General features: G+C 48.4%; 4 protein-coding genes across 4 annotated transcripts; 1 reads left to right on the top strand and 3 right to left on the bottom strand.

Moving 5' to 3' along the window:
- Positions 1 to 724: 724 nt before the first annotated feature.
- Positions 725 to 7,761, bottom strand: N7506_005754 (uncharacterized protein; the record flags this gene model as incomplete). The annotated part of the gene is made up of 4 exons (XM_056955047.1): positions 725 to 773; positions 830 to 7,402; positions 7,471 to 7,646; positions 7,693 to 7,761. The coding sequence occupies 4 exons, from the start codon at positions 7,759 to 7,761 to the stop codon at positions 725 to 727; spliced, it is 6,867 nt and encodes a 2,288-aa protein (XP_056812024.1).
- Positions 7,762 to 13,193: 5,432 nt separating this feature from the next.
- On the bottom strand, positions 13,194 to 14,029 carry N7506_005753 (uncharacterized protein; the record flags this gene model as incomplete). The annotated part of the gene is given in 2 exon segments (XM_056955046.1): positions 13,194 to 13,658; positions 13,676 to 14,029. The coding sequence occupies 2 exon segments, from the start codon at positions 14,027 to 14,029 to the stop codon at positions 13,194 to 13,196; spliced, it is 819 nt and encodes a 272-aa protein (XP_056812023.1).
- An 820-nt stretch (positions 14,030 to 14,849) lies between these two features.
- N7506_005752 (uncharacterized protein) lies at positions 14,850 to 17,036 on the top strand (the record flags this gene model as incomplete). The annotated part of the gene is made up of 1 exon (XM_056955045.1): positions 14,850 to 17,036. One exon carries the CDS (start codon positions 14,850 to 14,852, stop codon positions 17,034 to 17,036), a length of 2,187 nt encoding a protein of 728 aa, XP_056812022.1.
- A 982-nt stretch (positions 17,037 to 18,018) lies between these two features.
- Positions 18,019 to 18,252, bottom strand: N7506_005751 (uncharacterized protein; the record flags this gene model as incomplete). Its single annotated transcript, XM_056955044.1, has 1 exon — positions 18,019 to 18,252. One exon carries the CDS (start codon positions 18,250 to 18,252, stop codon positions 18,019 to 18,021), a length of 234 nt encoding a protein of 77 aa, XP_056812021.1.
- Positions 18,253 to 19,224: the final 972 nt, after the last annotated feature.

Raw genomic sequence — 19,224 nt, 5'->3', positions numbered from 1 at the left:
TCACATACCTGCGACACGGGTGTTCGTACTGTCCGTTGGGAAGACGCACAGGGGCCGGACAGTAGAACAGCTTAAACAGCTACTGTGGCGAAAGCCATCTTCACATAGAAACCTTGACCAGCTAATTCAAAGCTCGTTTTTTTAATTACTGATGTGAATGGCAATTTATCCGGTGGGAATCATACCTGTATCTCTCACAGGCTTGCTAACTATTGGAGACGCGGATAATACACCTGCCCCGCCCTGCAGGATACTAATTCTGGAAATAATTGGAATCATTTCAGGAGCTGCTCACACCAAGGTTGTCGGACACGGATGCTGAGACCGTCACAAGGATAGAAATCTTGCTCCAACTTGAAAAGGTCCAAGTAAATGCCTAATGCAATTGCTACTAAAGCATCCATTTATAAAAAATACATCTTACGTGGCTCGGTATTGAGACCCGCCTCAGTTCTTTGCAGCTGGTGTAATCGATTCTGCGGAGGTCACCTAAAGGTGGCCTCGTGCGGCCACTCAATATGCGGGTGGATCGGTCATTCCATGCCCACTAAATCTTACGCTCTCAGTTTCAACAGCATCGCCACTGTGTTGATGCGACCATTTGTAGCAATGGCTAAAAGCGGAGACTGGCCTGAAATGCGAAAATTTATACCGAGCCCTGGCGTCGCAAGTAGTCGCCATACAGTGGTTGTGACCAATCATCTCGAAATTTATGATATAGAACTTACGGCCTGTTAAGCTGCTCTCGGCGATAAAAGAGAAGAAAACCCAAGCTGTATTAACTGTAAGTCAAATATCAGAAGACGGGAGAGGATATACTGTGACTGACCTAGCGAAAAGCTGGAAGGAAAGGGCAATCCAAAACCACGCATTGCCAACTTTATCCAGGGATGAGCCCACATCTGGAGAGACACCTGCTGGGCCGAGCTTATTAGGCGCAAATCCACGTGCACAGATTGTAGCGATAGATCCGATAGATTGCGCAGCCAGAAGGACGAAGCAGACGTGAACCCTTGTTAGAGTCTGCAAGAGAATCATCCCCAGGCCGACTTGTTGAATCTCATCGAGAACGCCAAGCCAGAGCCAGAGACATCGCGATATAAGGGCTCCGGAAGTCATACCCCCGGCCCATGGCAGATAGTAGCCGATGTTGGATACTCCCCACCATGTTTGCGCCCAGCGTGGCGCACCGAGACTTAGACCGAAGACGGGTAAGATCCAACTGTGCTCTTTTGACAAGTCGCGGAAGACGAATAGCATCAGAGTCCAAACAGCAACAAAAAATAGAATCACCAAGAGAAGAACTTGCCACGGTTTGGCATGCTGAGAGGACCAGAGAAATGACCAATTTCGACCAAACACTGCGGAGAGGAACCAGTTCTGAATGATGACCATGAAAAAGAACCAGAGAACGATGCGCCGACGGAAGATCGAAGTGTAGAAGAATATGATCTTTCCGGGGGCTTGACGGTAGTAATCGGGCAGGCCTAGGGCAAGAAGCACACCAATGGTGAAACACGCTGCGGCGATGGGCATCAAGACAGCCGTGAGTCTCCATGAGCTCAAGGCAGCTGTTGAGATGCCTTCAACCTCCACTGCAGAGACTTTAGAGCTCCAAAACCATAGAGCGACCGTGTATAGCTGTTGTATGCCCTGTATGAAGCTTGCTCGGAACATCCAATCTTTGACCGGGAGGGCTCCTTGATCACCGAAATTGAGTGCAAAGAACAAAGAGCCGCTTGAGGAGGCGGCGGCATAGACGCCTGCGCCAACGTACTGGGCCCATGCCCGACCGGTAGATGAGTGTGCAAATGGAGAAATGCCTATGATAGCGAATGAAATGCAGTATATGAACCAAGGAAGGACGAGGCATATCACGGATGGGAAGCAACAAAACAAAAACCACCAAGCAATCGAAGACAGACAGTAGACAGCTGCAATGATATAGAGTTTGACGGCAGTTTCGCCGATATGTCCAACCAAGAGAGTAGTTTGCGCCGAGTTAGTGGCGATGATCTGGCCCAGGCCCAAAAATAAAGCGTAGACAGGCCAGTTTCCAATACGCCATCTCATAAATCTCTGAATCGCGATGGGTCTTTTGTATCCAAGACGGGAGAGCCATTGATCGATGCCATCCGCTCCATTTGATTCCGAGCGTCCAGGGGGAAGTGAGACACTGTCATACTCTGTGTCATCAACAGCATAGCTCAAGCCAGCTCCAGTCAGGGAACGCTCCTCCACATTGGGCTGCTTTTTCAACTGCGCGTCGGTGTACATGTCGAAGAATTTCCGCTCGCTTTTCATCAAATAGACATCAATACAGTGATCGGTGATTGAGTTATTCTTGTTGAGGCTGGTGAGTAGCCTTTCAAAGTTACGTGCGAAGTGACCCATTTCGTCAGTAAAGGTTGGGTCAACCTTTTGCAAATTGAAGACAGGTTGGTCGTGGTCCCCAAAGACAGACAGCAGAGAAAGAACAGACGGGTTGCGGACATGCGTAGCAGGCGTAGCATTACCAGAATCTAAGCCATCAGAATCCACGGGCGTTCTCTCTGAAGAGATGTCTAGAGAGACAAAGCGCGATGAGTCGGACGTTGATTCGTCATGAAGGTACATGTTGTCACGAGAAGGTGAGCTGAGATCCCGAAATCCGCGAGGCCAATTTTTAGCTTCCATAGATCCTCCAATGGCGGCGTTCCACTCCTGTGGTGTCAAATTGTTATCTCCGTGGGCTTCTGTGGTATTACCGTCGAACAACTGGCTCCCGCGCAGTTTTCTGCCCTGTCCAGATCCGAATCGTCGACCGAATGGCAGTTTGCAGCCCGGCATGCCGATGCTGGGACCGCCGGACTCGTTCAAATTTTCAAGCCCGGTTGCTTGTACATCTAGAATAGAAGGCTGAACGGGCTGCGGTGCTGTCTCCGGCGGAGTTTCCAAAGCCCCTGCTAATGACTGACGGGATACTGGACGTGATCTCCCAGGAAACAGCGGGCCCCTTACGTTCCAATTCATCTGAGAATCTCGGGCCTGGCCTATCGCACGGTTTCCGTCCTTGTCGTGATGTATTTTGATTGCAGTTCGTTGCAACGTTTCGAGCTTTTGAACCCACTCAAGGACAGGAAATCGCTGTTTAGCGGAGTTTGCACGCATTGTTTCTCTGGTCTCTCGGGATGAAGCCAAGGCAGACTTGATGGCAGTCTTCAACTGATGCAGAAGATGACGAGCCGAGTCGGACTCCACAGTGTACCACCAGCCAGGCATTGTTCCGAGACCTCCAATGTGAGAACCAATTCCGAGAGCACCCTTGCGACCAAACTCAACGGCAACCAATCCAAATGGCTCGTCTCGCGATGGGATCAAGGCGAAATCGGCACCGGAAAATATACAGGGTGGAAGGATCGTAAATTCTGGCCTTGAGAATACCCGACCAGGGTACATTTCCATTATCCGCTTGAGCTTTATAGCAGCCATTTTGCCATATAGGTCGACGAGTGGGCCGACCACGATCAGTTGTACAAGTGGTCTGCTAGACAGAATCGCTGGTATAACATCCGCGATCAGGTCTACTCCCTTTTGCTTTGACCACCGTCCCACGAACACGAGCAAGTCAGCATTCGGGTCCTCGTTCAGACCGGCCCATCTCTGTGTCTGAAGCTTATTATGGATGAGATCGGCGTGAGATTGAACATTGACCCGCACTTCTGCGCCCGTATTCACAGAGCCTGTATCGGAGGGGTCTGGATTCGGAAGGCTACCGATATTGCTAAGGCTCCAGAAAATTGGATATCGAGCCCATGAGCGCTTTCCGTATTTCTGGGACACACCCACTGCACCAAATCCGTGCTGATGGAATCGCAGATAGCTCGCACCGGTATGGAGCAGGTTGAAAACGCTTCCAAATTGGCAGTACTTGCTCGCTATCCCAACGGGGAGATTGAAAACAGAGCAGACTTCTTTCTTCTCCTTTTGGGTTCTCAACGGCCAGAGACCTTGAAATTCGGCATTGTGCAAGGAAAGACAAACTGGAATGGTTCGTTTCGGCAACAAATACAGCGGTGCAACGCACCCATGGAAATCGTTGATGTGGTAGAAGTCGATAGAGGGTGTTCGCCTGATTGTCTCTGCGATACACTGATTCCAAGCCGAATAGTAGATCGCACTTTCAAGGTCATCCATACGGGGTGGATATGGTTCCGCTTTAGTTTGCTGCCGGAAAACGGGAGCATCAAGCAAGACATAAGTGATGTTCCCCACGGTGTGGCACTGCACGTGGACTAAGTAGGGCCGATCCAGGATCGTCACGACGTACGGTTCAATTGGCGTGTCCACGGGGTAATCAATATCACCAACACATGGCACCACCCAGATCAGGTTCTGGTGCGTCAGATTCAAGGACATGAGCTGGGCCATGACTCCAAGGCCGCCGATCTTGACTTTCAATTTCCAGTCTTGTACGTCATATTCCATTGTGGCGATCAAAACTGTACGTCGCTGGTTGACCACTCCTCCCACGGTAGTGCCTGTCGGTACAAACTTTTCTGAAATTTCGACATCCGAGTCACCGTTCCTGGAAAGCTTGTCTCTGACTTTACGCCAGAACAAGTTAGGCAACTTTTCGACCTTGAGAGTATTGCCGTCTCTGTTGAGTTTGACTTGATAGAAGGTTCGGATAAAGATCAAGACACCAGCCAGACCCATAATGACCGGACCAATCCACAGAAGAACGAAGAGAGCAAGCTGGGCCCGTCCAGATCCGATAGGAATTTTTTCATATCGCAAGTTTGCATCGTTGAGAGAGATCTTCCAGCCAAGATGTGGAAAAGGAGGCGCGTCGCTGATATTGATAACGTTGGAAGAGAGATAAGATGGGGGAAGTTTGAGAATTGTGGATGAGTTGCCCACATCACCGTAGACCTCTTTGTTGTCCGGAACACCCGACGAATCAATACCCCAGACATTCAGCTGCCCTACGGCTGGCCATTCGTAGACAAAGTCATAGTTCCAGCGCAAAGACGCGCTATCGAACCGCATTTTGTTGTCTAGTCCCGCATCATAACCGTACTGGTTGAATGGGCCGTTGAACCACAAGTGAGGGAATCTTCTGATTGAGCTTTCATCCCAATTGTAATCACCTTCCTGCATGTAATCGCTACTCCCAGTGAGTCTTGAAAAGTATTGCATGCGGATGTGAGTTCCTTTCCATGTCTGCTTGGATGTTCCGGTAAAAGTCGGCGCGGAAACACTCGTGTTACCACCCTCATACTCCATCCATTTGGACCAGGTATTTCCGAAATCAGATGAGTACCGAAACTTATCAGCGCCCGCAGCGTTGTGCTTGACATAGAGCCCGTTGTCGGACTTTTGCACTAGGCTGGTGGAGTAATTGGATAGCGGAGTGATCAGGGGATTGGTGTGAACACCAACGCGTATCAAAAAGCTGTCGGTCGCATTGGTATATACTCCAGACGTGTGAGAGGTGGAAACATTGGCAACGGTGAGTTGATGAATTCCGTGATGGACATTCGTCAGGTTTGCAGACCATGACCAGACGGTCGGAACCTCTCCAATATAGTTGTTGCTGGTCGTCCTGGCAGTGATATTGGTGCAGCTGACACTGGCGGTATCAATTGAGGCGTCGATGCCTTTCTCGGTTGTGGATTTCAGGGTGATTCCGTTGGTAATGATGTCACAAGTCATTTCTGCGGAATATCCGAGCTGTACAGGGATCGTTTCGGCCGTGTCTTCTGGAGATAGCAACCTAGAATCGTGGCCAGGGACAAACTCGGTGACTGTAGGGCCAGGCTCCACAAAAGTCTCGGTTTCCACATACGCCCGGTATTCCCATGGAAGCAACTCCATGCCGCCCTTAATGCATCCATAGGGGGAGTTTGTGGGACCATCATCCACGACAAGCTCATCGTAGGGATAAAAGAGGTTCTTCAACCTTTTCCCCGACACAAATGGAGACAACAAGGCAGCACTGCTGTTGCTGCAACTGCCGCCAAAAGATTTGGTCCTGTTTCCATTTTGATACACGAGCCACATTGTCTCGTTAGCCAGGATTGCTTCTGTCTGGACCTCTGGGTAATAGGCTCGCAAGACCGACCAAAGACCGGTGACCGTCGGAGTGGTTGATGAGCCAGGAAGGTAGATGTCTTCAGTGAGTTGAGAAATCGTCTGAAGAAACAAGCCATCATTTGCGACCGGAAGTTGTGTTCGGATCTCGAACATTCGCTTCATGATGTTGCGGAGTGGATGGGCAGGATTGCGTTGATCATAGGTGACAGTGATATCATTGCAACCATTGCGACCCTTTTCAATCGGGAAATTGTAGAACTTTGTAGTGTTCAGATTGAAGCATCCATTTGTCCACCAGGCAGTCTGGGACGACAAGGGCTGCCTACCGTAGAGATAGTTAGAAGCGGTAGCATCGAACACATACATTGCCTGCTCTTCACCCCACAGGACAAGAGGAATTCCTGGGAGCACCAAAGAGACAATGTTCAATCCCAAAAGGTATTTGGACGTGCCGTTCTGAATTGTTGGCCAGCGGAAGTTATCTTGGTTCGAGACACCGTACATATGTCGGGGATCTAGCTCGCCTGTGAATGCATTTAAGAAGTCATTTGTGACAAGCATCTCATTCCAGGCTTTGATGAAATCGGTAGACAAGTCATATCCTGCAACCAAATTACCATCCATTCCCAGAAAACGGGTCAATGAACGGTAAATGGTATAGTGAAAGGCGGAGGCATCTAGTGCTTGCAAGCCATCCTCTCTCAAGAATACCCCTTCGGAGGCGTTTGTTAACTTGGTAGCAGCGCCTGTAGAAATAGGCAACTGATCTGGCTGACGCCCGCGGCCGAGATAGAGACTACCAAAGGTGTTTCCTGACGTAATTTCACCGGGAAGGAAAAAATTGTTCTTTCCGAACTTCTTCGCACATTCACGATAGACGGCCATCATATCGCTCAGGGGCTCGAGCGACGCTTGAACAGCTTTATCAAAGCGGAACCCGTCAATGTCTAGGCTGGCGATTTGGAAACAGGAGTGTCGAGTGATGACATCGCGCACGGGCTTGTGCCATTCACGTAGGCGGTCCTGCACCGAGGCAAACTTTGTGAGCTGGCGCTGCCAGTCAGGAAAATTGCCGAATGCCTCTAGTTCCCCGTGCTGATCAAAATCGCTGTTATAACAACCATTGAGATCTTCCACTTCCTTACTTGCCAGTGGATACCCATTTTCGTACCAAAACCTTGGATAGGTGCAGGTGTTGTTCCAGGTATTCCCAAACGAAAAATCGGCGTACTGTCTGTCCGTGACCCATTGAGCACGGTATTCACTTGCTTTGAAATCTGCTGAACCGTTCAGGTGGCCTTCAAACCCTATCAGGTTGCTCAATCTATATTGAATCTTCGATAAGCTCTTGGGCATTCAAAAATCTTCAAAAGTGCCTTGACATCGACTTACGTTGCAAGCGTATTGTCTACCAGCACATACATGCCTCTATTGTGTATCTCCTTCACGGTCCGTCTCCAGTTATTCAAGGTACCATAATGCCTGTCGAGGAGAGTAGTATCGGCTGGTGAGTAGCCATCGTAGGCCCAGGGTAGGTTCTCCAAAAATGTCCCAGCAAAGTAAATGGCCTGCCAGTGTCAATTATTAGATATGGCTAGGGTAAGCTGAACAAACTTTGAAGCCCATGCCATGGATATAGTCCAGCGTATCTACCAAGCCATCCAGGTCGCCGCCGTGTCGCATCTGATTAGAGTTGACGACATGCTCAAAATCAGTCGCGTTGATATCGTCGTTTGTAGGGTCACCATTAGATATTCGGTCCAAAAAAATGGTATAAAAGGGAAACGCCAGTTCTCTGGCGACGGATGATAGTCATGGTCTGGCCATGCTCCCCAGTAATCGATGGGGCTTTGAGCGCTTTCGTTTTGGTTCAGATTATAATCAACGAGAGCCTCATCATAGGGCCAACATGAGACGAAATTGAAGAGAATTGCCTGTATGAGAAGCGCTGAGAGCTGCATCTTGGCGTATGATACCTAGGTATCCTGGAAATATCTCCTTCCGTTTATTGAGCGACACCGTAAAGTACAGCAATGGTCAGAGCGAAGCTGTACTGTCAGGTACGAGTGATGTTCAATAACGGCGGTTTAATAATTTCGTGACGAGAAGGGGGTTAATTTCAAGTCTCGACTATATTCTAGTCACGACGATCATAGAATTCAACCTTCGAGCGAATGAAACCCCAAAACCCCATATCGGAGGTGATAAATTACACATTCATGTCTCAACGCCAATGATTTGCCCTGTGCCACAAATGAGATTTTGTCTTTGGGGCGATTTACTGTAGAGGGCGTTCACAAGTTCTATGATACTCTATGAACCATGGTTCAAGAACATATATTCGGACGTTCCGGAAGAAAATAATGTATTTTACTGTAAAATCAGCAGTACTAATTATAGCATCAGTCAAGTATGAAGTGGTCAGTTGAGTATCTGCACGGCAGGATCCGAGCCAGAGAGTACTAAACTGTATTCTATACGACGCAATATTACACGTATGATGATAGCACTCCTCACTTCCCGGTTTCGGTCGAGGCCTTATCAAATGATAAATTGACTGGGCGCTGCAAACAGTCATGAGTCATGACGTGACCAACTCAGCAAGAAAGACCATTTGACAAATTTGCTGTCAGACTTAGATTCTCGCCTGTGCCATTCTAATGATAATTTTCTCACTCTGTTGGCCATTTGTAGCGAAGGATATCACCAAATGTGTCGAGAGTGTCCGGTGGAGAATGCGGCGTTAGATGAGGCAAATAAGGGGCCGACCGCCTGCAGCTCCCCTTGCCTCGCTGCAACCACCACATCCCACTGTACCTTGGTAAGGCTGTTAATGGCGCCTTTGGTTCGTGGTATCAATTCCATGTACTCTGAGAGTCAATTATCATCTTATAGGAGAAGATGAAGCCCTGCATAGTCTACAGGGTCTGCTCAGCATGTGCTAGGGGCCCTAGATATGTGCGCCGAAGATGAGGTGCATCGAAGAGACCCCCTTTTCCGCAGATAGTGCTGAATATACGTGTCACATGTATCGATTCGTGTGAGAATCTTCAATTAGCTCGAGACTTTCTCATGAATCTCAACACGTTGAACGCCTCAGAAATCCGACATATATAATTTTGTATAACTTATAGTCATTAAGCAAAGGATTTTTTTATTCAAAAAAAAGAAAGAAAAAATTGTTGTTCAATGTATTTTCATGATCACAAGTTCGGAAATTGAGTGTTGACAACATGTGGCTAAGCTTCAACGGGTTGACGCGGGCCGGGTACGACCTCGCTTTCTGCAGTCTAGACGGACAGACCCACAGCTCGATACAACCAACACATCACTGAAGCGAGGCTAAGGAGAATGTCCATGTCTTCTAGGTATGAACTCTTAGGCGGTTTTCGGTGATTCATCATTGAAACGCTCACAAATGAGGTATCAGAACAAGAAATATGTGTTGTGATGTGAGGCTGGTGCACCCGCACCGTCGGAATTAGCTCCGAAGTGTCTATACTGACGACCAAGTTGACAAATAATTGCGGTAAAAAAAAAAAAAAAAAAAATGGGTTTCAACAAGCCTCGATTAAGGTAGTTGTTCCTCAACGCGTTCTACCAAGCAGCGCACTTGTGCGAAAAGACGAGCCGAGTAGCCTATAAATACGTCCTCTGCCCCCGGCAAGTTGCTCTACAATCTCTTCACCTGACTCTGCAAAGTCAAGCAGGTCTGTGTCTGAGTCACCTGATAAGTTCTCTTCTTTGACCCAGAACCGATTTTCCGCTGTACTGACAATGATAGGTTACATCGAGGAGTGCAAGCCAGACAGTGCCTGCGAGAGATGCAGGTGTGATTACCACCGGTTATATTACCATTCATATCAGCGATTAAAAGGACGAGCTTTGAATTAGCTGGTCAAGATTCCTATGGGAGGATCGCGTATGTGGTCTCCGTGGCGAGCAGGTACCTAGCAAATCCTGGACCTCAACACATGAAGCACGCGCGGCGCATCCTGTGGTACTTCAGAAGCACGAAAGTCCTCAGACTCACGTACATGGGCCATATTCAGATGCTGAAGGGCTTTACGGATGCAGACTGGGTTGGATGTCATGACACAAGACGATCAACAACGGGAGTGTAGCAATCAGCTGGCAATCGAAGCGCCAGTGTGTCGTTGCCCTCTCAATCTGCGAAGCCGAGTTTCTAGGGCAGACCCAAGCAACCAAAGAAACAGTCTGGTTGAGAAGACTCATTAATGAATTGAACACGAGACAAGGAAAGGCCGCAACGATCCTCTGTGGCGACAACCAAGGAGCTATCGCTCTGTCCTCAAATCCGCAGTACCACTCTTGCACAAAACACATGGAAATTCAACGCAAGTGGCAAGGAGATGTGCAAGATACTGGGACGACAGAACTGCAGTACAATCCAACTACTGAGCACATCGCCGATGGGTTCACTAAACCTGTTGCACGACAGCGATTGAATGGTTTCGGGGTTTCCGAGAGGACTCGGTGTTGGATATTACGGTCGCTAAGTGGGATTGCGGTCAAAGGTATAAAAGACCAATTACGCCTCCTCAGTAGATAAGTCAAGCAGAATCAATCGTACAATCACTTATCTCAATACAAACCATAGCTCCGAATCAACTGTTTTGGGTCACAGGTCTTACAGCCAAGGCCTTCCCACTACAGACTTTCAACCGCGGACCTGCATCTCTAGACTCAAATCCGCCCTCGAATTGGTTCCACGGATCTAATACATAACTAACCCAAAATCCCTGGCCATGTGTATATTCCAGCCCATGGACCATAGAGGCCACAGAACGCTCTTTGTAAATCTAAAAAGGGCCCAAATCATCAGACTCATGCCCGCAGTATGCAGTACAGTCTGGTAGGCCTGAGGAGTCTGGTAGGCCTGAGGAGTCTGGCAGGGCTACTGAGCACTTTGATGGATCGCATGAACGATTCGTTGATATGACCTGTGGAGTTTATTGCTTGCAAGGCCGCCCGCCGACCTGCCATCGCAGAGAAATTGTTGCCGTCGTTTGTCGATATTCCGGTCTTACTCTCCGGTGAGCCCTTTTGAATACGGTGCTCACCGTTTCCTATCAGCTCCGCTGCGTGGACTGGCTAGTGATTCATCTGCTCAACTTCGATCTGTTGGGATTCAACCATCCTCATTCTGTCTTTAAATACTATAGCGGCCCCTAATTGGCTTTCGCGTCCTAGGTCGTCCGAGTAAACGACAATGATGTTGACTGAAAGTTTTGGCCTGCCCCCTTGCTGCTTCCCGGTCTGTGATACACCCGTGGTGGCGTATGGATACTTGCAATTGTGTGTTGGACTTAGCGACGAAGGACCAAGTGGATAGGAAGGATTTGTGTTTCTATTCTCAATTTATTGTGGCCACACTTCTGAAAGCTGACAGGATGCGGACTAACGAAATTCTTTGTATTCTGCTCAGATGCCGAAAGCGAGTTAAGTCTTTCAGTGGATAATGCATATTCAATGACTGCCGTGAAGCATGATCGGCAGAGCTGTCGCATACGTTATGAGCGCGGGTGTCGCAACCCGCTCGGGGCAACTGAGGCCATGGTTGCGCTTGTTGTACTTGCTCTTTCCACCCTAACTTCCGATCGAAAGTCACACCCAATGATAAGGCTGTGGGATACGGTAAGACTTGCATTCAGTTTGCGACTATTTGACCTTGCCGGTGTTTTCCTTCTGTCTGATTAGTTGTGGGAGCTCGGTCTTTGGGGCTGCGATGCAGGGCCCAGCTTTCCGCGCCCATGCCCCTTTGCAGGAGATGTCGTCGAGTTCAATCTTTATCAGATTCTCCTCTGCTGAGTGGGCTCCTCTCTAGCAAAAATAATCATCGATGGATGCTGAAGCGCTACGGTGAATGTTGAAGGCTTGGCTCACTGGGTCGGCGTTAAAGAACGCGAAGAGTATGGGGAGAAAGAGGACCCTTCTGCCAGTCCCGCGCACTCTGACCGTGGGTTTTTTGGTGCAAGAGCCCTTCCTAATCCTTGCTCTCGATTTTGGGCTGTGCGATATGCTTTACAGGAGTACACTGAATTAGCTTGCTCACCTCTCATGGCTCGATGGCATTAATGGACCGAGCGTATTGGATACGTTTGGATACGTTCCGTCTACCCCATGGTGTAGTATCGTATTCTTCTTTCAATAATCGCGTTCCCATCTACGGACAATTTCTAGTTCGCGACTCCCTTGGGCCATGCGTTCAGTCTTCAATTTCTATGCTAGCGTATTGGTCTTTGACAAAGCTTCGTCAGTAATTCTTCTTGGACGCTCACCATATGGAGTATCCGATCGTAGCCCCAGACTTTTCAGCCAGGTAGGAAAGTCAACGTGCTACCACTACTTTGAGAGTATTTCCTAGCTATTGAGATTGGACGGTAAGCTCCGGGGACCGGGCTTTCTGCTTTCCCCAAGTTTGATCGGTGAGTATGTGTAGAGTTGAGGAACTCCTCTCATCACATACAATTTGTATGCGACAATGGGCGAATCACAGGTTTCCCGTATACCAAGATCTTCGTTCTTGTTTTGTGTCATGCATATGTTGACCCTTGAATCCCTTATGTTTGATGGAACTCTTTTAGTAAATGACTAAGCCACAAATATGGGCACACAGAAGCTAGGCCTCGCAGAAAATTGAGCAATCTTGTTCACTGTTATGTAGTGTGTATAGTGTGCCATTGTAGGACTCGACGACACAATACTTCAAATCCTATCAACCAGTCGTTGTGAGTCTCCATGATTATGCTAGCCTGTCGAAAATGACCTAAGAGTTTGTGCTTCCAGGAGACTGACTTCCTCAGTATCTCGCCAAACTACGTGAACTAGTAGATGAGATATCACAGCCGCGTTTCAGAACTTCTACTAGAACTGGTAGGCTTCCTCTAGAAAGACGAGGAATGAGTTTTTTTTTTTTTTTTTTTTTTTTTTGAAGATACGACCATAGGAAATAGTATATACTCTTGTGCAGGATGAGCATCATGCATCGCAGCTCGCTTTGACGGCAGTCTCAAGATCTTTGTGCCCGTAAAGAGTAGAGGCACGTGGGTGAAGCATGTACTCTGTACCCAGTTTTCCATCTGGGAGGATACTCATCCCCATTTCAACCAACAGTCGAGAATTGTGGGAGGGAAAATCTTCGCATAGAAATGGCGGAGGCGCTCCTTTTCCACTGGTCGCAACTCAACTTCTTTTCCGAGTGCCTGTGTAAATGCCCCACGCACGACAAGTGGACTATACTTCTGAGGACCATGCAATTCAACTATATATGGTTTCGTTGGCAGAGCCTCTTTGCCGGTTAGCGGGTCGGCGAGAGTGGCGCCAATATCCGAGATTGAGACCATCAGAATTTGAAAGTCCACCGGTGTAATTGTCGAAAAGAAGAATAGATCTGGGCCCTTAAGGGTTGCGAGATTTACGGTCCAGTTCTCCATGAAATATGCACATCGGACAAAGACAGCGCTTTCGACTTTCCTCTTCCAAAGAACTTCTTCCGCTTTATGATTTGTCTTGATCTCGCCCTGGTCTTCGTGGTAAGCAGGACCATAGGACGAGGTCTGGACATGCTTAAAACACTCTTGCTGAATTCAGCCCCTTCGCTGCTGAGCAGAACAAGTCTTTTAACATTGCCAGCTAGCTCGATTGCACTTTTGATATTTGAAGATATCTTCTCCGCATGTTCGATCAGATCCCGACCGTCGAAGACAGGTGGTATAATAGCTAGAACAGCATCAGATCCCGTCAGATCAAATGTACCCTCGTCTGACGCATGGCCCTCTATTGCAAAGATATTTGCATTTGCAGAAAATGCAGCCGGAATTTTGGAAAGATCAATGTAGATCCCACGAACCTGCACGTGCTTAGCGAGTAGCGATCTGGCGGTTGCTGCGCCTGTCTTCGTGCTTGCTGGTACAACTGTAACGAGCATTGTGAGATTTTCTCGATTTATATGGAGTCTGAGACAGAATACATGGGAGAATACGGGTTGATGGCCTGCAAGTGTGCATTATATAAGTATGTTCGCGTTTGAGTCACCTCAATATGACACTGAAACACAGACTGTAAGTAATGAATTTGACAAACTTCGCATTTAAGCCGAAGAAGTGAACAAATGGGCTGAGCGGGCGAATATACCAGTCTTCATTTCCAGAACTTGGAAATTTGTCGCGGGAAGAAACTGCTCAGAATCCCCACGGCGAAGTCAAACAGGTATGGAGCCACCTCCTGTCAGTGAGAAGTTTTTCGGCAGCCCAATGAAAGGGCTTCACAGAGAGGTCAGACAACATAATCTGTGCAGCAGGTGGGTTTGATCGGTGGGTCGCCAACTGAGCCTTGTAATGTATGCATTTGAGATAATTATTGTCAACATAGTGACCGTATTACTCGAAAATTTGGAATATTATTCATATATTGAGGAGATTAGTGTGCTGAGTCGACGTGTACTTTGGAACGGATGACTAAAGCCTACAAGACAAAAGCGGTTTGTAGCCTGGGGCACCGATCGAATCGAGCCAAGGGATGAGTAAGCTGAACTTGCGTTTATGGATACGCGTATTCCACCAGGTCAGTTCGTTTCATTTCTAAAGTGCACCTTCTCAACCTCACCGGTCTTGTTGACATCCATTTCGTGTCTCATTTATCTGCTGATACTCCTGAAACGGGGGACTCTGCGTAATATCTTCACCGAATTTGTACATGCTGATAAGCTAGCTCAAGGTCGCAATCCTCACTTTCCTTTCGACGGCCCAATGGCCAATACAAGTCCCACCGATTATAAGAAACTCTTCAGACAAGAATCAGAGAGACGGAAGCAGGCCGAAGAGCGAGAGAAGCAGGCCGAAGAGCGAGAGAAGCAGGCCGCCGAGCGAGAGAAGCAGCAAAGAGAGCGCAATAGAAGAACGACTCTCGCCGAACTCCTCCGCTTCTGCCATAACTTACTTTCCCGACCATTGAAATTCGAAACCCCGTCTCGCTCGACTACAGGGACTATACCTCCTCCTACAGGAAAATACTGCCCTACACGACTAGCGCCATGGACCGATTGTTCAGCTCGACAGCAGAGAATATACAGCTCCGTGTGCGAATATCTCAAGCCGACCGAGGAAGCCCAAGCACGGTTGTTTACACCTTTAGTTGCGCTTGAGGAGGATGCTCGACGATTGGGTCTCCGACCAATTAGCAGTGAGCAAGGCCTTGAGAACTATGAGCGAACCGCCGTGGAGGATCATGTCCGCGATATAATTGCAGAACTATGCAAAATTGACGCTGCCCGAGACGAGTTCGGGCTTGGGGATGGAATCCGCTTTGACAATCACACAAACTCGTTTGATCCACACCGCGCTCGCGAAACAGAAACAGACCAGCCATCAGACATACGTCAACCCCGACCTGATCAGTTCTGTGTCCACCGAGTTGACGGAAGCACCAGTACCCTCCTGACTACGGTCGAGTACAAGCCGCCCCACAAGCTTTCCGTCGAAGCCCTCCGGGTGGGGCTCAGAGAAATGGATTTGTGGGAATACCTGGTCAGATCAAATAAGATTCCGACGGATCAAGCTGAGAAGCTGAGATACAACGCAGAGCGGCTCGTGTGCTCCGCACTCGTCCAGGAATACCATGTGATGATTCAAGAGGGACTCGAGTACTCCTATGTCACTAATGGGGTCGCTCGTGTCCTTCTTCGTGTTCCATACGATGATCCTAGCACATTGTACTACTTCTTTTGTGATCCGAACGGTGAACAAAGTCTCTCAGAGTCGAAGACCTCCGTCGCCAGGATTCTGTGTCTGTGTTTGATGGCGTTCCATTCTCCTGTTCGGGGCCATGAATGGAGAAATTCTGCACGGTCACAACTTCCTTTATGGTCAACCAGCTTCGACCACGCTCGTTCTCAGATACCTGAGGCAATTTTACAGCGGATCGCTCTGCACTCCGACAGTACCAACTCGGAATATGTGAGTCCAGAGCCGAGCTCAGATTACGAACCATCATCGCCTCCGCTAGAATCTCCAACAGTGGGTCGCCGAGTACCGACGAGGTCTCAAACCAGTTGTGCGCCTTCGGATTCCCGACACCGGTTGCAGTCTCCAGGATCATCAGAGTCTGATTCGAATCCTGCGACCGGGCGCAAACGGGGCTTCAGTCATGTCGCATCTTCCCCTCCCGTCCAACGAGCGGCTCGTCAAAGCGAAACCAGACCAGATCAAGGCATCAATTCTTCACGCGCAGATTCACAATTCTGCACCCAGCGATGTTTATCAGGGCTACAGATGGGAGATGTACTAGACAACTGTTGCCCAAACGTCGAGCTACATCGCCGTGGTCGAGATTCCATGCGACACGCCATCACCTCGGCGGATTTGATGATGTTACTTAAAGCAGAGCTGGACGAAAACATTGACCGATGTGTCCCTTTTGGAATCCGCGGAGCATACGGTGCGCCGTTTAAACTTACTTGTGCTAAATACGGCTATGTTGTCCTAGGAAAAGGGACCACGTCGGGCCTGTGGGAAGAAGTCTCCCGCGAAGCACAGGTATATCAAATTCTGCGGACGGCTCAAGCAGCTGCTGTGCCTGTTTTTCTGGGTACAATTGACTTGGCAAAAATTTATTTTCTTCACGGGGCCGGAGATATACGTCACATGCTCATTATGGGTTGGGGAGGGGAAAGCACCGCAACCATGGAGCTGACATCGGAGCTTCTCGACCAAATTCACAAATCGATTAAGGAAATCAAAGCCTTGGGAATCGTCCACGAAGACCTCCGATATGATAACGTCCTTTGGAACCCCGAGCTTGGGAGGGCATTAATCATCGACTTTCACCGATGTAAATTGAGAAAGAGGTCAGGACTAAAGCGAGCGCGAGCAAAGCAATTGCGAGTCACTTCAGGACGAGTAACGTCAGGAGATACAAAGCGGCGACGTGTTCTATGAGAGGCATTCTGCTAAGTTGTACTTTGTACCAAATCGCATAATACATGATAATGGCACGTTTCTACCACTATCCTACACATTTGGAATCCCTCGTGTCAGAACGTATAAGCTTTTCAAATTGCCAAGCGTCATTTTCTATCGGCATCGAATTGCTGCCGTTTCTGCGCACTGGAACCTATGCAGTGTTAGTGATCTTGTAAGTTTGTCATCGAAGAGAATATCACCGACCTCGGGTTCAACGATTGTGCCGTTCGCAGGTTGTTGTGGATAGTTTTACAACTTGTTCTCATCTTCAGGGTCGTGGAAAATCCGGCACTGTCTCTTAGCCGGCTGGTCATATGAGAAAGATGAAGTGGGATGGCCCATCGTTGCTTTTGAAATGAAATGCAAGAGACATTGTATAGAAGAGATTTTTATAGCCCGGCAGTCACATTGAGGCTGCTGTCATTGCCACCTGTAAACATCCGGCCTGAGTTCGACCGTTGATACTCGATCTTGCCTGATGCTCACTGCGAGTCGCTCAATTTGATGGAAAAGCTTCGAACCTCGACGTCGGATCACTCCTCCAGGCTTCCCCAACACGAGTTGAAGTGGTAGATGCCGCCTGCTAAGGGATATCCAAAAAAGCTCTCATCATTGTTGGCTATCTCTACTAACAGCATCCACATTCAAAGTCTGTTGTTTCCAACACTGCTGATTCTCTTGTGGCTATTGAGTTTCGAACCTGCCTGGCGGAGGACTTGAAAGATGGATTTCCTTCATTAGACATTACAGGAGTTGCTGCAGAAAAGAGCCCAGGAGGTCGTGCATGTTAGCAGGCTTGTCAAAGTTTCTCGTCAAAATGAACCTCCAGCGACATGGAACGGATGGCATCGATACGACGGTGGTGACGACATGAGGATCTTAATCTGCATTAGAGGCAAACCTCATATTAACCACGCGGTCTCAAGCACTGGAAATGCTTAGTTCATGCGCATTGGAATTAGGAATTAGGGCGAGTCTCTAGCCCCTCGTTGTCTAAAATCTCAGTGTGGGACTGTGCGCCTAGTCGGTCCTCCAGAGGAACAACCCAGTCTTCTTGAGATTTCCTCTCTGCTCGTTGACGAGCCCTATTTTGGCGTTGCAGCTCCTGTATTCGCTCTTTAGCCTCGGCAACGCTAGAGCACAGATAGGATGTTTGCGGATATTTTAACTCAGATAGGCTTTTTCGAGTCATGTTAAAGAGATGAAAATCTAGAGGAAAGTATTTACAAAGTGGATTAAAATGGGCATCTGGTCATTTCATTCTTTTACTCAGGGGTATGAAACGAGAGAGCCTAGAAAATGGTCGGACAGACAGAATCTGATATATCCCATGAATTAGATTAATTTTATCATATTACATGTGATTGACAGATCCACCAATTCGTAACAAGACGCGTGACAATTTTGACAGGAATCCAGAGATGTAATTTATATGATTGGCCGAGCCCAATCTTAATCACCTTACATGGCCAAGCGCTAGTCCCAAATAGAGAGTCGTCACATTACGCTATCTCGATTAGGAAACCGTCACGCTCTTGGCGCGAGACTCGAAATCATCAACTTTCGACGACGAGCTGCGACAGCGAAATCCATCAGAAACTACAAGGCGTATCGTTCGGTGCTGCTGATTGACCAGCTGTTTAGCTGGAACCACCTTGGCTCGTCCAGATTATGTTTCTGCTCTTAAACTTAGGTACCGATTGGCATATGGAGAGTTACACTAGTTATTACGAATGCGGGAATATGTATTTCCGGAGAATGCCGATCACGTGTCGTGGTTCAATCCTGCGTCTCAGCCTTCCCCTTTCCTCTCCCCATTTCCGCCTCCCTTCCCCGTTCCATTCGCTCGTTCTCGCCGTCACCCCCCCCCATCGCCCTCTAAAATCGTCCTGTAAAGACGGTGTCCGCTCTTTGTCCTCGCCGCCAGTCTTGCCATTACGGTCTAAATTCAACGATTTTACTCGTCGACTTAGGATCGGGCTTGTGCTCGTGACCAGGCAGCAAGAGCTTTCACCCCTTTACTCAACTGATATTTCCCGTGGGTCGAGGGCTCTCCAGCGATGTTCCGACGGTCAGGCAAGCGGGTTTCTCGATCCAACAACGGAATTCCTACCAACGACAATGACTTCCACATCACCAAACAAGCCCAGGCGCTTCAACAAAA

The sequence above is a fragment of the Penicillium brevicompactum genome (assembly GCF_028827555.1).
Source record: "Penicillium brevicompactum strain IBT 35665 chromosome Unknown utg000004l_segment0_segment0, whole genome shotgun sequence".
Classification (NCBI taxonomy): domain Eukaryota; kingdom Fungi; phylum Ascomycota; class Eurotiomycetes; order Eurotiales; family Aspergillaceae; genus Penicillium; species Penicillium brevicompactum.
Note: the sequence above shows the minus strand (reverse complement) of the source record. Positions and strands in the feature narration are given on the sequence as shown.